This window comes from Podarcis vaucheri (genome assembly GCF_965113315.1).
Source record: "Podarcis vaucheri genome assembly, chromosome: 1".
In the NCBI taxonomy this organism is placed as follows: Eukaryota; Metazoa; Chordata; class Lepidosauria; order Squamata; family Lacertidae; genus Podarcis; species Podarcis vaucheri.
Window position 1 is genome coordinate 138899010 of NC_138759.1, and position 16868 is coordinate 138915877.

At 43.7% G+C, this 16868-nt stretch overlaps 1 protein-coding gene across 4 annotated transcripts in view; it reads left to right on the forward strand.

The window, feature by feature from the left end:
* The window catches only part of ERBB4 (erb-b2 receptor tyrosine kinase 4), an 873292-nt gene that overhangs the window by 854684 nt on the left and 1740 nt on the right, over positions 1 to 16868 (forward strand). For 3 of the 4 annotated variants that reach the window (XM_082228041.1, XM_082228042.1, XM_082228044.1), the window contains exons 26-27: positions 12414 to 12461; positions 14967 to 15264. In XM_082228041.1, the coding sequence (XP_082084167.1) occupies positions 12414 to 12461; positions 14967 to 15264 (346 nt within the window). The remainder of the gene's footprint in view (positions 1 to 12413; positions 12462 to 14966; positions 15265 to 16868) is intronic. The other variant, XM_082228043.1, reaches the window with a different exon arrangement.

Consider the following 16868-nt stretch of genomic DNA (forward strand, 5'->3'; position numbering starts at 1 on the left):
TGAAAACAGAGTCAGGGTGCATGAAATAGTGGAAGCATTCCCAGTGCTACTGCCACTGTGGTCAGCGTATGACAGTTTCTTTGATTGGAAATATATTTAATGTAATGCATCACCACCTTCGCCGGCCCTCTCTGACAGCCTGCGAGAGTGGAAGAAGGGAGCCAGAGGCCAACTGGTCAGCAGGTCTCTTTGAGTCCCTGTTCCTGTTCCCCTGGAGTCCTACTCCTCAGTCCTGGCCGAGCACCAACCAGGAGAGTAAGGCTGCTCAGGAGCTGTGAGGTGGAGAGTGGGGAGGGTCCTGCTGTTCCTGCCCCCCCCTACTCAGATTGGCAAGAGCAGGCATGGAGCTCAGGAGCTGCATGGCTGTGGCCTATTTCTTGCAATTAGTGCTCAGGGAATGGCGAGCCATGGACACACTCCGCCACTCCCCCTTGTTTCTCCCCCCACAGCCTGCTGGCTCGTTATCTAGCTCATTATTTCTTTCATGAAAAGAATGCAAAAACATGCAGGGAAGGTCCTTTCCCCTTTGCTTTATTCATATATTCCATTTTGCTATGCCTCTTTTTTGGGGAGTGGGGGTGGGAAATGTCCCTGTCTCCTTTGGATGTGGATTGAAATATCCTTCTTTTAGGGGGTTTTTTGCCTAAGCAAGGCAGCGTCTGTCTGCTTTTTGTTCCATATTCAGAAGAAAACAATGTGGCTCTTGGGAAGAGGTGTGGGTCCCCTCCAGGGAGCTTTCTCCAATTTGAATTTCAGTTCAGTTCAGATCTGCTGTAAATACCAGCCTGTTCCTTTGAAATATTTGCTCTGAGCTGATGGGACGGCTCTGTATTGTATTTTCTGTCTGCTTTTCCACTTGGGTATCTGTAGGATATTACACAGATCCACTTGCATAAACCAGCTGTCCTTATTCCACACAGAGCTCTTTCTCAAATCTTTCAACTTAGTGGAACAGCTATATCGTCTTGCCAGGGTAGGAGGACTTGGTTCATTGACTTTTCCTGACATGCTTCCTATTAATTGTTTCTGTGGATTAGAGTTTAGGAGCTATGGCCTAACATTTTCAGAGCATCTGAGAGCTGCTTGGGCTATGTGCCACACACTTCCCCAAAGGTTGCATTGCTCAGGAGCAGGGCTCCACACCATGCAAAATGCTGAATCAAACAAAATCAAGCCGAGATTTACAATAATGCAAATACTGGTGCAGACGCCATTGATCCAAATAATTCAGGAATTTAGATTCATCAAAATTTTCACTTTAACCCCCTCCCTGTCACTTTTGTGGAAATACTGTAGCCTTCATAGAATCATAGAATCATAGAGTTGGAAGAGACCACAAGGGCCATCGAGTCCAACCCCCTGCCAAGCAGGAAACACCATCAGAGCACTCCTGACATATGGTTGTCAAGCCTCTGCTTAAAGACCTCCAAAGTAGGAGACTCCACCACACTCCTTGGCAGCAAATTCCACTGTCGAACAGCTCTTACTGTCAGGAAGTTCTTCCTAATGTTTAGGTGGAATCTTCTTTCTTGTAGTTTGGATCCATTGCTCCGTGTCCGCTTCTCCGGAGCAGCAGAAAACAACCTTTCTCCCTCCTCTATGTGACATCCTTTTATATATTTGAACATGGCTATCATATCACCCTTTAACCTCCTCTTCTCCAGGCTAAACATGCCCAGCTCCCTTAGCCGTTCCTCATAAGGCATCGTTTCCAGGCCTTTGACCATTTTGGTTGCCCTCCTCTGGACACGTTCCAGTTTGTCAGTGTCCTTCTTGAATTGTGGTGCCCAGAACTGGACACAGTACTCCAGGTGTGGTCTGACCAGAGCAGAATACAGTGGCACTATTACTTCCCTTGATCTAGATGCTATACTTCTATTGATGCAGCCCAGAATTGCATTGGCTTTTTTAGCTGCCGCGTCACACTGTTGGCTCATGTCAAGTTTGTGGTCAACCAAGACTCCTAGATCCTTTTCACATGTACTGCTCTCAAGCCAGGTGTCACCCATCTTGTATTTGTGCCTCTCATTTTTTTTGCCCAAGTGCAATACTTTACATTTCTCCCTGTTAAAATTCATCTTGTTTATTTTGGCCCAGTTCTCTAATCTGTCAAGGTCGTTTTGAAGTGTGATCCTATCCTCTGGGGTGTTAGCCACCCCTCCCAGTTTGGTGTCATCTGCAAATTTGATCAGGATGCCCTTGAGTCCATCATCCAAGTCGTTGATAAAGATGTTGAATAAGACCGGGCCCAAGACAGAACCCTGTGGCACCCCACTAGTCACTCTTCTCCAGGATGAAGAGGAACCATTGATGAGCACCCTTTGGGTTCGGTCAGTCAGCCAGTTACAAATCCACTGAGTGGTAGCATAGTCAAGACCGCATTTTACCAGCTTCTTTACAAGAATATCATGGGGCACCTTGTCAAATGCCTTGCTGAAATCAAGGTAGGCTACATCCACTGCGTTCCCTTCATCTACCAGGCTTGTAATTCTGTCAAAAAACGAGATCAGGTTAGTCTGACATGACTTATTTTTCAGAAATCCATGCTGACTATTGGTGATCACAGCATTCCTTTCTAGGTGCTCACAGACTGTTTGCTTAATGATCTGCTCCAGAATCTTCCCTGGTATTGATGTCAGACTGACTGGGCGGTAATTATTTGGGTCCTCTCTTTTCCCCTTTTTGAAAATAGGGACAACATTTGCCCTCCTCCAGTCTGCCGGGACTTCGCCTGTTCTCCAGGAATTCTCAAAGATGACTGCCAGTGGTTCTGAGATCACCTCTGCCAGTTCTTTTAATACTCTTGGATGCAGTTCATCTGGCCCTGGAGACTTGAATACATCTAAACTAGCCAAATATTCTTGTACTATCTCCTTAGTTATTCTGGGCTGTGTTTCCTTTGCTGAATCATTTGCTCCAAATTCTTCAGGTCGGGCATTGTTTTCTTTATCGGAGAAGACTGAGGCAAAGAAGGCATTGAGGAGTTCAGCCCTTTCTGTGTCCCCTGTTTGCATTTCACCATCTTCTCCTCTGAGTGACCCCATTGTTTCTTTGTTCTTCCTTTTGCTACGAACATACCCATAAAAGCCTTTTTTCGTTGCTTTTCACCTCTCTAGCAAGCCTGAGTTCATTCTGTGCTTTAGCTTTTCTGACTTTGTGTCTACACGTGCTGGCTATTTGTTTGAATTCCTCTTTGGTGGTTTCCCCCCTTTTCCATTTTTTGTACACATCCTTTTTTAATCTTAATTCAGTTAAAAGTTCTTTAGATAGCCACCCTGGCTTCTTTAGGCACCTTCCATGTTTCCGTCTCATTGGTATTGCCTGACGTTGTGCTTTTAGTATCTCCCTCTTAACAAACTCCCAGCCATCATGAACTCCCTTTCCTTTTAGTATTACTGTCCATGGGATCTCACCCAGCACTTCCCTAAGTTTTATGAAGTCGGCTTTCTTAAAGTCAAGAAATTTAGTCCTAGTATGCTTGGCTGCTCCTTTCCGCTGTATAGTAAACTTCAGAAGAGCATGATCACTCGCGCCTAATGATCCTTCCACTTCTACCCCACTAACCAGGTCATCAACATTGGTTAGGACCAGATCTAAAATGGCTGTTCCTCTTGTTGCTTCTCCCACTTTCTGGACAATGAAGTTGTCTGCAAGGCCAGTGAGGAATCTGTTTGACCTTATGCTCTTGGCTGAGTTTGACGTCCAACAAATATCCGGGTAATTGAAGTCCCCCATTACTACTATCTCCCTTCCTTTTGCATGCTTGGCCATCTGTTCCAGGAAGGCATCATCTATGTCCTCCGTTTGGCTTGGGGATCTATAGTAAACTCCCACAATGAGGTCTCTGTTATTCTTCTCTCCCTTAATTTTGACCCAAATGCTCTCACTTTGGCTTTGAGGATCTAAATCTTGGATCTCTTCACAGGTATACACATCCCTGACATATAACGCCACTCCTCCTCCTTTCTTGTCTGGTCTGTTTCTCTGAAATAGATTGTATCCCCCCATTATTACATTCCAGTCGTAGGACTTATCCCACCAGGTTTCAGTGATGCCTATTATGTCATATTTAGTTTGCTGTACCAAGAGCTCAAGCTCATCTTGTTTATTTCCCATGCTTTGCGCATTAGTGTACAGACATTGAAGTTCATTAATCATTCCCCCGTGTCTCTTATTTAAGGATTTTTTCCTCCCACCACTAGGTCCGCGTGCTGTTTGCTCCATTTGGTCTATGACATTTGGATGATCATCTTCATTAATTGATAGACTCCTACCTTCAGGAGCACTGTCTCCCTCCCCCACATTAGTCAGTTTAAAGCCCTCCTGATGAGGTTTCTGAGATTTTTGGCAAAAACATTTCTCCCAACCGTTGTGAGGTGCAGCCCATCACTTGCCAGAAGTCCATCTTCAAGAAACTGCAGTCCGTGATCTAAGAATCCAAACCGTTCCTGTTTACACCATTTGCGAAGCCAGCTGTTCACTTCCACTATTTTCCCCTCTCTCCCTGGGCCACGTCGTTCAACTGGGAGGACAGATGAGATGACAATTTGTGCATTTAGTTGCCTCAATTTCCTGCCGAGAGCCTCGTAGTCTCTTTTGATCTTCTGGAGGCTATTGCTTGCAGTGTCATTGGTTCCCACATGAACCAAGAGGAAGGGGTATTTGTCAGTGGGTTTTATGATTCCTTGCAGTCATTCAGTTACATCTTGGATCTTAGCCCCGGGGAGACAGCACACTTCCTGAGACATCTTGTCAGGCCCACAGATCCCTGCTTCTGTTCCCCTCAGTAGGGAATCCCCTATCACCACTACACGCCTCCTCTTGGGTTTGGTCGGGGTTCTTCCGTGAGCTGTCCGTTCCAAGGTCGCCTGCACATTCCCTGAGGACTGACTTTGCTGCTCGTCTTCATATACCTGATCGACTGTAATGAGGGAGAGATCCTCAAATGGAGTCTGCTCTTCGTCTTCCATGCTAGGGGAGAGGACCTCAAAGCGATTGTGTATTTCTAAGCAATCAGAGTGAACCCTGGGCCTCCTACTTCTTTGAGTCACGTTTCTCCATATATCTGGCTCCTGTGTTGGTGAACTAGACTCCTTCTCAGGGGAGTCCCCTGTCTCCTCCTTGGTGGAGACGGTGTGCTCTGTTGCTTCCAAGAAGAGCTCCAGCTCTCTAATTCTTTGGAGCATAGCTACACGTTCCTCCAGTTGCTGGACTTTGTCTTTTAAGAGGGCAATCAACATGCAATTGCTGCAGGTAAAGCTGCCTGCAACCTTTGGCAAGATGGCAAACATTGCGCAGGAATCGCAGGCGACTGCAGCTGTTCCCTCCCCTTCCATCTTGAGATCGTGTCGTTGGGGTTGGCTACAGAGGTCCTCCATCATAAAAAGCTCCATCATAAAAACCTTCCTCCACCTGTTTCCTTCCAGAGGTTTTCGACTATTACTTCCTTCTGCTCCAGCCAGCAAGACCAACGGTTAGGGATGATGAGAATTGTAGTGCAGAACACCCCGAGGCCACTATGCTGAGGGAGCCTGAAACCCAACATTAAACCCCACAAGCAAGTGTAGGGGAATCTGGAAGACAGATACATAGTCTAGGACAAATGCCCCCTAGGCAAGGAGCATCTCACTATTTTGTCTTATTTCATATATAGCACATTTTAAGAGTTGATGCAGGATTATTTCCTGCTGCAGAAGATGACAAATTTGTATGCAAGGATCAGAAACTGTGCATTTATTTATGCCATGTGAACTGGCACCCCCCCCCCATGCTGGCCATCTGCCCCTAAATCCAGCCTTGGAATAGGTCTATGAGTGGCTGTTAGCCATGACAGCCAAATAGAACCTCCACATTCAGCACATTCTTACGTCTGCAAAAGAGTGGCTATTCAGGGTGGGGCGCATACCCCCGTTTACACTCCCAACAACGCCGTGGGGTAGGTTAGGCTGAGAGAATGGTTGACCCAATGAGTTTCACGGTGAAGCAAAGTACAGTATAGAACCTTATGGTGTCTCCACATTACTCTGCATCTAGTGTGCTCCCACTGCTAGTTTTCAAGGCTGAATTCATATACGCGATATCAGTCCTGTTGTTTCCTGACAAATACAGCTCTATAATGTGTTTTTCTCAAACCAACTTCAGTCTGAATAGAAAACCGGATATGGAATGATCAGTGATATGAACATTTGAGGCAGTCATCGCGCATCCGCAGATGCATACATGGATGAGAGTTTCATGAACAGGAGTTCCAGGAGGGATTGCATGGGCACAGAAGGGGGGGGGGATGATGTTCATTGGGTGAAGCCAATATACTGCCGGACAAGCAGGACTTAATTGTTCAGGAGATACTGAAGCAGGCATAGGAGGGTGAGAAATCCTGGCAGTCGGGAGCTCAGATCTTTGTCTTTGCTCGTTTCAGTAGTGCATATCTTCATACAGCTCCACTGAAATAGTCATTCTTTAACCTTTGCTGAGAGCCCTCTCGTCTAGTGTGAAATTAGCAGGCAATCAAATACAATCCCTAACAGAAAGTGACACCAATTATGCAGTCACTTTTCAGATGTGTCTGTATCCCCCAACAGCTTCAGAGCAGCTGAACAGCAAATGTTTGTGCAAAAGTACAAAGCTAGGGAGTACAAGGTTTGCAGCAGTGATGAATGAGAGCTGTGGACGCTTGTGTCCTGAAGACGCCCCCCCCCCAATGCTAGGTGATAATCGTCAGAGGCACTGATCTCCTGTGTTTCCAGCTGCCTCAAAACCAGCAAATGCAGCTTTGAAGGAGGATTCTTTTTCCTATCGCCACAGGGAGGACGTGTCGCCATGGAGGAAGGGAAGCAGCGAGAGAAACCAGCCCTGAATGATAACGGGGACAAAGCTCTGATCCAAGGCAACAGAGTATCATGGGAGGGGCCATGCAGAAGAACAATTTGGGTGGCTGTTCCAGTGCAGACTGAAGTCCTGATGCAAACGCACAGACATGTGCTTTAGCCCCATCGTTGCACTTCTTAGGCTTTCAGCTCAGCAGCAATTGCATTTCCTGACCAAAGTGACATTTCCCTACAAGATGTAAAACATGTGCCTGTTTCCTGGATGAACCTGGGCAAATATATGCCCCAGCACTGCTTCTCAAAAAGCTGTCCAACAACACTTCTTGGGTGTAACTGAGATCCAAATTCCAGGAGCCTAGCCCTGTGCTGGGAAGGGCTGGGGCTCAATGGGAGAGCATATGCTTTGCATGAAGGGCCCACACTGACTCCCAGACATCTCCGTGGGAGAGTGGGAGAGACACCCCCAGTCTGTGTAGAGACAATACTGAGCCTCAGCAGTTTAACTCCGTATGAGAAGGCAGCTTCCTGAGGGGATCTCATTGACGTTTATGGACCTAACAGCAGCATGGTAAACAACCAAAGTAGCAACGTTCCTCAGGGTAATCCCTCAAAACATATTGCAGTACCTTTAGCACATTTATTGCACCATGAGCTTTTGTGGACTAGAATCATGAATGGCGCTGATAGTGATATTTAAGGAACATATAACTTGATGATACGAGCACAGTAGTAGGACACTATTGACCCCAGAAAAACAAAGTAGGTAAGATGCCTCTGTAATAAAACATTGCAGTGGGATGTGTTTCTGTCTAGCCGCTCCATTGCATTCGCCCTCCCCCAAGTTTTCCTCCTACCCAAACAAAAGTCAGCATTCTGTGCATACTGAGCATGCTCAGTTCTTATTGGCCTGTTTTGCTCTCACCCAACCCCCCACCAATTTTGGGTGTGTGTTTTTTTTGGGGGGGGGGCTAATGTGAATGTGCCCAGTCCTCCATTGAGTTCTATGGGCTGCCCTTGTTTCTTCCCCTTGCTCCTCAGTGTGAACCAGGAAATAACCTATCCAGACCATAACATGTTTCTCTCTACACATCCCCCCCCCAGCCACTCAGTTCCCACTCCCATCTTGTTTACACTCACTCCCCTTCTTGCACTGAAGTCCCTGTCCCATTCAATAGAATGGAAAGGTAGTTAATTATAAGTTTAAGCTTATATTAACTAGTAAGTAAGTAAACTTTATTGCATTAGCCGAGTGGTCATAGCATGATACATTGAGATAACAACATAAAATAGGGGTGGGGAGGTAAAGGTAGATAACGTCCTGGGCGATTACTTCCTTCAGCTCCTCAGATATGTCCTAGCTCGATTGTCCTTGTACAATAAGGCTACTTGGAACTTCGTTCGGTTGTGCGGCGTATCGACTGCAGCTGTGGTGTTAAAGAAGAAGTTATTAACTAAAATTTGTAGTCCGGTCGGGTAGATAATAGCCTGCCAGCAAAGGTGCTTCTTTGATTTTAAGATGGCTACATTTGCCTTTAATATTTTAGGCACTTTATAAATGATACAAGAGCTGGGAAAAGGATCAGTGAAGTTACTATGGGTGTGGGGAGGGCAAGCGAACTCTGGCTCCTGAACTGGACAGGTGGAACAGAATTGGAGGAGAACAGTTCATCTTTAGCAACGGCTTCACAGTTATTCCTTTTTCCTCCCTTAAGAAACCCGATCTCCCTTAACAACCTGCTGTCACAGTGGCCATAGCAAGATGTCTTCAGTGCCCAGCCACCATTTTCTTGTCCCACACTGCCCCAGGCAAAGCTCTCTTTTTACTATTTAGTATCACCATCGTTTGTTGGTTTACAGTGCTAAAGGTTAATCATCACCCCCTGGATTTCAGTGTCTTGGTTTTGCTACGTGGGAGCAGTGCCTTGGCAACTGGGTTCCACTTCCTACCAGCCTTTGTGGGAGCACACACCCCAGGCATGCAGCGCCTCTGTTTCCTAGCCTGTCAAAAGCATTGCATAGTAGTAATTCAAGAATATTAGTTCAGCCTGTTGCTTCACTCAATACCAACCCTTCCCCTGCCAATACATAATTTTCTAGCTGGTGAGAAATTATTCACCTTTCCCTCCAGAACCCACACTCACAATCAAGAGAAGGCGGATGGAGCAGGGGCAGGAATCTGGACTCCTTTTTGTTTCTTTGTCTTAAGTACAAACAGGTATTTTTGAGGCTTCCAAAATTATGGCATTGCATTGTAATTAGGAAGCAATTTAACGACATTTAAGAAACAATTATGTTGCATTTAATCTGTGCTTCAGCTGTTTCCTGGCATTCTTTTTTTGGAATTGTGACTATGGCACTTTTATCACTTAATGACCAAACACACACACAAAAGCTGAAGCAGGAGTGTAGAGCTTGGCAGGTCACTGACTAAACATTGTGATGGTGAATATGCCCCCTGCAGTTGTCTGAACCTTCTTTAAATAGCAAGTATGTAGTGATGTGGGGAGCACAGTCAGGATGAAGACTAGTTAACACTGCAGCCCCAACGAAGAACCTCCCTCCCCACAGCTCTTATTTGGCATGGGAACCATCACTGTATTTCCTCACAAATCATCATGTTTTCAAAAGGTTTATGCAACTAGTAGTGGTACCTTTCTGAAAGGCGATTCAAACAGTGAAGAAGGAAGTCCACAGAGAACTTTGAGCCACCTGAGAATGCTTCTGGTGGATTAAGAGCAAATGGCAAGCTCTGCTGGACCAAAGGCCTTCTACTCTAGGATTGGTTTCCAAAATGTCTGACACTGGAGGTAATAGAGCCATCAGAGGTAGTAGTAACCATGGAAGGCTTTGTCCTCCATGAATTTCATGAGTCCCCCTTGAAAGATGTCCTAGTTGGTGTCTGGCATTACACCTTATGGTACTGAATTCCATAGTGTACATTCTGTAGTTGTCAGAGCATGAATCTATGTGTCAAAGCCTCCTTTCATGTGGAAAGTTAGCATGCCAGGGAGAAGGTTGCTAGGGTAGACTTCTCCCTTATATGTTCAAGCAGCTTTTGGCATTCTGGACTCTTCTTTTCCCATGAAAACTACACCGTGTTCTCTTCCTGCAAGTCTGAGTAAGTTCTCAGTTTTTGACCACACCAAATGCATTAATCTGTGCATATTTTCTTGTACTCCTGAAGGTTTCTCAATGAAGACTACTGCTTTGCTTGTACCCTATATCCTATCCCCCTTTCTTAAAAAGCAATCACCCGAGTTTGAAAGTCAGCCTTCAATTTATTTTATGAATGGAGACTACAAATTTGAAAGAAATGAATTTTGTGAAAAAAGCAATGCTATTGTTTAAAAGTTATTAAATGAGTTATTACATGGTAGTTCTGTGCACAGTGAAGCCACAGAAGCAAACACCTTATAAATAATCATCCTGAAGTTTATTTGCCTACTGCTCTGCAAAATTATGCCCAAAGCAGCTCACAAGAGAACAGTAAACAAACCATCAATATATAGGTACAACAAAACCATAAGTATTCCAAGTGCATTTCACAAATGTAGTATTTACCCCCCCCCTCCCCATATGTCATTTGTTTAAATGAATAATGCAAGGAAATGTTTCCCTAGCTGGCAGGAGGGTTAAGTGTTCTCAGGGCCAAAACTAAGGTTTTGGCTTATCCTGAAACCGATGAAAGACCCTAGGCACCATCAGCAGCCATCTTTGTGGTTGGACTCACACAGACTTTATATTATATCAAGGCTTTATACCAGGGTTAAAGAGAGGCTCCACGGGACTTTTTTTTTGGGGGGGGTCACGTCATTAGAATATGACACTAATTATTCTGCTACTTGCTTACTTATGCAACCCTATTGCCTGGGACTGTTAAGATACAGTGGTCTGCTAGCAGACTCATAAAATGAAATCTCCTTGAGACAACTCTGCACTTCACAGACCTGTCAGGAAGCTCACTAGGTGTATAAGTCTTTATGCAGGCTGCTTGTTGAGCAATGCATAGCAGGAGTTGCTGCTTGTCTGGAAAAGCTGCTCCCACAACAATAATCCTGATCTTTTTCTGCCTTCTTTCTAAAATAATACCAGTAGTATTATTCATTAAAATGTGTATTGCAGCACCTAGAATCATTTATCCTCACAGCACTGCTGTTTGTGAGGTAGGTTGCTGTTATTGTTACTAACAGTAAATCTCACTCTGAGAAACTCTTGGGGAATGTCTCCTCTCCCCAGAGAAACTGAGTGAAATGACCCTCCTCAGTTTGTTTGCCCACAAGTAGGATGGCGGATTTTGAGAGACCTTCTGCCCGCACAAGTCAACTTTTGGTGTATGACCTGGTTGAGAAGAATATTTGGGTGAGAAAATGAAGAGATAAGCCACCGGGGGCAGGGGGTTCCCCGCTTCTCATCCATGCATCATGTTTGCTTTTTAATCCAGACTCTACCACTGACCTTACCTTCTTGATTGAGGCCACCATCACACCTAGTTTGGCCCTGTAGTCTGTTTACTGTAGTACAGAACAAAGATGCAAGTAGTATCAAATCATTACAAAGGAAGAGACTATTAGAAGGATGGTGAACATCAATAAGTGATGAATGAAAACAAAGTGGGCCATTCTTCTGCATCTGAATGGATGTTGACAGAATTTCATTTAGTGCCCTCTTGACCCTCGAAACATAGAATCGTAGAGTTGGAAGTGACCACGAGGGTCATCTAGTCCAACCCCCTCCCTGCCATACCGGACTCTTTTGGCCAATGTGGGACTCGAACTCAAAACCTTGAGATTAAGTGTCTCATGCTCTACCGATTTGCATTTCAACCCCAACCTGAAAAAGGGTTGAAGTAGAAGAGAACTGTATGGCAGAAAGAGTGGGGAGACTGCCAAGATGGACTCATGCCACATACTCCATTACATGAATCATTTTACATCCTAAATGCTGCTTAGGAAACGTAGTCTGGTTCTGTGGTATTGTTCTCTGTGTGTCTCTCTGTCTCTCTGTCACACACACCTGAAAATATTTACTGAAAGAAAAATCTGAAAACGGTATCAAGAAGTCGGGTTGCATATTCCCTGGCTATTACCACATTAGGTTTTTTATGCCACTTTAAATTTTTACTATTTGAAAATCTATCTGAGGACAGTTCTGCTTGTGTGTCTGACAAATATTTGCCACATAAGAGATTCTGACAATTCAGTCCTTGCTTTCTTTTCATTCTTGGGCAACAAACCCTTCCTTTTTAGATCAGGTGGGTCAATAGTTGGTGACGTTCCATATGACTCTTGGTTTGAGGACAAAAGCTGCATGCCTGCTGCTCTTTGTGCAACTCCTTCCCATCTTTTCAGCCTTTTCTCAACCATTTCCCAGTCAAACCTTCCAGACCTTGAGTTCACGCAAAACTGCTTTTGGACCCCTTTCCCTAGGGAGTTTTCCCTGAGCATCAAGGGCTGAATTTGACTGAGATTTGAGTAAATCTCACCAATGTGCATGTTTTTTCTTCATTGATTCATGGAGCTCATGTGACTTCTTTTCATTCATGCAACCTCTTACTATATCCATCATTCCATTTTTCTTTCCTATTAGAGTGAAATTGGACACAGCCCTCCTCCTGCCTACGCCCCTATGTCAGGAGTAAGTATTTCCCAATCAACCTTCATCAATTAGGGGTTTGTCTGTCTTTTTAAAAACATTTCATTCCTTCTCTTTTCTTTCTAAATTCCATCACGTGCCTCTCACCCATTTCCTCAATTCTAGTTCCAGAACTTATCTTGAGGGACTGAGTGGTCTCTCTGATCTCAGTGGAAATTCTACTGAGAACTTGGAACTCTACAAAATAAAACATCACCAGGGTTTAATATCTGCTTCAGAATAAGTTCCTATTTTACCTTACTGTCAGGTGTTGCTAATTCATTAGTCAGTTACGTTCTCAGCTTTCCTGATAACCAGAAATTGTTATGATTTAAAACAAGGGAGTACAGACAGATTAGGAAGCCACTCTCGAGCCTAAATGCATCTTGCTGGGGGGAGGGGGAGACCCCTGTAAGTTTGGATGTGCTACTTGCATTTCTCATTAAATTAGGGGGGGGTGCAGGAGTGGCACCGCTTGTGGCAAAATGGGAGGTGCCACTCTGCCCTGCTGCCACTTTCTGCACCACCCACCCCTGCCGGCAGAGAAGCAGTGCTGGCCCTGGTGTCAATTTCAGATGAGGTCTCGCATGATCTGCAAGATTCCACATGATTTTGGCAAGATCTCACTTAAAATGGGCACCAGTGCTGGCAGCGGAAGCAGCAGGGCAGGCGGTGTGCCCACAGGGATGCTGCCTCAGGGACTAGAGCCACCTGAGACAGAGGCCTTACCCTGCCTAATGGATGTGCCGGCCCTGTGTGTGTGTGTGTGTGTGTGTGTGTGTCCATTCTGATCAGTTATCAGATACTGGAATGCCCCAAGGAGAGGTGCCATGTCTTAATTTATAATTAATAGCTCTGAAGTTTGAAAAATCTTCCTTCATAAGTAAAAGAAGGTGATACATAACAGATGTCAATTGATTTTAAATTTGCTGTATTAAGATGTTTGTTTTCTGCTGGAAATCAAAGATAGGCAGTTTTCAATAGCTAGTTTAGATTATTCCCTTTTTCAGTCTCTCTCCAACATCTGCAGAGGCAAGAGTCTGTGTTACTGATCCAAAAAGGTATGAATTTCAATACCAGTGCATTTTTAGTACCAAGTTCTTTATTAGGACATTGTAGCAGTTACAGAAAAAATATATAACGAATACCGGGGGAAATGGACATATAATACTAATAAACAGTACCTCATTAAACAAAATAATGGTCAAAATAATGGACAAGCACCAATAACTCCCCTCTGCAAAAAAGCCAAACATCCCTTATTTGTAACAAATATAAGCTAAAGGGAATAGCACCTCTCAGAATACCCCCACGACCTGTTAAGTAAGAAAGAACACCTCTCAAACTTACAAGAAATAAGGCCCTATATAGGTCACAGTTGTATATAAAATCACTCTCTTTATATAGACTTAAAGTATGTGGTGAAGCTACACACAAAATGACAGGAAGTACATTATAAGATCATCAGAAAATCTTATTTTATGATAATTTCTCGAGATGATGAGCTCCAAAAGTAGCAGGTAATTCCTGCAAGAGTAACTGATTAATAATCTCTAGAAGCCCACAAGAAAGAAGAAGAAAGTTATCCCCTACCCTTTTATGAAAGATTTCAACCATATCCATATAAAGTTTATTTCTGAAAGAACAAAGATAATTCAACTATGCGTGCTACTTTACTTGATACTGTGCTGCAGTGCTTTTTTGTTGAAAAAATGAGGCTTGGTACTCATAAAAGTGCTTTGGGTACCAGCACAAAATGGCTGCCATGGGCAGCAAAAATAAGAGGCGCCAGTACTCTGCAGGTTTAGGCCCGGGAACAAAAGTGTTTCCAAAGTGTTTTGCCTAAAGCAAAATTCTGTGGCAAAAGTGGAATTTCCTGCCAATGTGAACTGTCTAAGCAAAATTTGTGAGTGATGCTGATATGTACCTGTCTAAATTGTCACTGAGTTTTACCTAAAGGGAATTTTTTGGGTGATTTGGGAGGTTTCTGCTAGGGAGAAACATCTAAGGAATTGTAGGGAAAACAAAATGAATTTGGTAAAAGTGGCAGAATTTCTTGCAGTATATGCACACACTCAAAAAACCACTGCTGAAGCCAGGCACTGGTGGGAATATGATGAGGCAAACAAGGAGAGATGATACTTGAAATGGTAATATATATATATTATTATTATTCAAGGGAGAGTACTGACATGTATGGTTCAGAAAGTTCTAAATGACTGCATTAAAAAGGAGTTTAACAGAATGTCAACCTGGAATTTTCTATTTTGCCCTCAGTTTTTGAATTTTTGGCAAAATTTTACTAGGTCTTCTGTAAGGTTTTTTCTTTTGAAGATGTGTGCTGTGATACTTGAGGTCTATTCTAATTGGAATACCAGGGAAGCATATCTGGAAAGGACATATCAAGTTGAACAAATAAATGAAAATAAAATGTAATATTATATGCACAAAAGCCCACAAGTACAATCGTTTATGAGTCTCTTGTATCGTGTTCGGTGTTTCTTACAGAACCAGTTTATCTACAGAGACGGCAGCTTGGCTACCGAACAAGTAATTCCTTTGCCATACCGAGCTGCCATGCCAAGCATAGCACCAGAACTTCCCATCATGCAAAGTGCTGCAGAGATCTGCGATGATACTTGCTGCAATGGCACCTTGCGGAAGCAAGTGGCCAGCCTTTCACAGGAAGACAGCATCACTCAGAGGTACAGCGCTGACCCAACAGTCTTTATACCTGAACGGGGGCCAAGAAACGAGCTGGATGAAGATGGATACATGACTCCAATGCCAGAAAAACCCAAAACAGGTATGTAGATACATACATGTGATAGCAATCATAAGGTTTTGGGTTTGGAATAGGACCTAAGCTGCATCTAAAGGTTTTGAAGGCTAATTTCTAGTAGCAGCTTGGCTTCCAGAGGTGATTGATTATCAATGTTTAAACCCCACTCTTTCTCTAAAGAGCTCCACCTCGATATAAGTTATAGGGCAAAGACAATACTAATAAAGGGATTTGTGCTGCACAAAGAGAAGGGGATATTTACCCAATAACATTGTGAGCTTAGCAAAAGATAAGGAGAGGTTAAATTTAGATAAATTAGAGTGTAAGAAATAAAGGGAGGTTACCCTGTGCAGATTTACAAGGCTATAAAAATATATAGAGAAAAGTGACATACTCCTGATAATTCATTGCTTTTCTCCAAAGAAAAGAGTCCACTTCCGGTAAAATCACTGCGGGGCTTAACTTCAGTGACTTAGATCATATTTCAATGAGAAATTAGGTTATCTTTATCTGAAGGATCCAGTCTCACCCACGACTGGCCCAAAATCATGCAGTGAGCTTCATATCTATGTAGGGATTTGAATGCAAGTCTCTCTGGTCAGACCTCAATATCTGGAATTGTAAATAATCAAAACTGGAACGATTACCTTGCTTAATCCATTAAGTGTGAGCTTCACATGTGCCTACTTGACACCTGCTATAGTCTATTTGCTCTGTCTAGAACTACTCTGCCATCATACCTCTTACACTCTGAAAACATTGAAAAAACTACTAAAGAGCAATCTTAAAGATTATTGACACTTATAGTCATGGACAGATGTGAAAGAAGGGAGAAAACCTGGTGCAGAAAAGAGATTTTGTTTTTGAACATAGCATGTTGAGACTTTCTCACTGCAGATGTCCTTCATTCCTCTTGTCCTCACCCCTGTAGTTAACCTTCTAGCCATGCTACTTACAGCCCACTGAGTTTCCACAGTTCTCTTGCACTCCTCGTCACACTTTTGTTTCTGCAGACCACAGGCTTTTGGCTTGTCTAAGATGTACTGTGTGAAAAAGACCTGAAGGTCAGTGTGCACATATGTCCTGAGCCAAAATGCTACAGTAACATCTCTAACCCAGGAGAGATAGCTTGATTCAGATAGTTTTCGGTCACCTCTCTCTCTCTAAAATGAAGTATTTCATTTTAGAGTTGTGGAAGAGTTCCTCCCTCGCAAAGCTAAATGCCTCCTGCATTTTAATCTGGGATTTCCTGCACTGTTTAAATCAACATATTCATATTTGAGAGTGGAGTTAGCTAGGTTTGTTCCTTGAGGCTATTGTATTTTTCTATGGCCCGTGTAATATGTAACGGTGTTGTTTATTTTTTAATTGTGCTAGTGGCACTTTCATAATCTGCCAGATAACGTTATATGGCAGTGGTTGTTATTGTTTCCCTGAGGATAAGCAATGTAAACAGGAGACATTTTCAGCACTGCTGGAAAAGTTCAGATCAGCTGTGCTTACTTTGGGCTCAGCTCTGTGAGAAATGGAGGTGCCTCCTTGCAGGTTAATATCCCAGGACTGCCCACTTTACAGCAGCAGGGTTCTCTCCTCATGGAAAGGGACTGGCTGAGTCCATACAAGCAGAA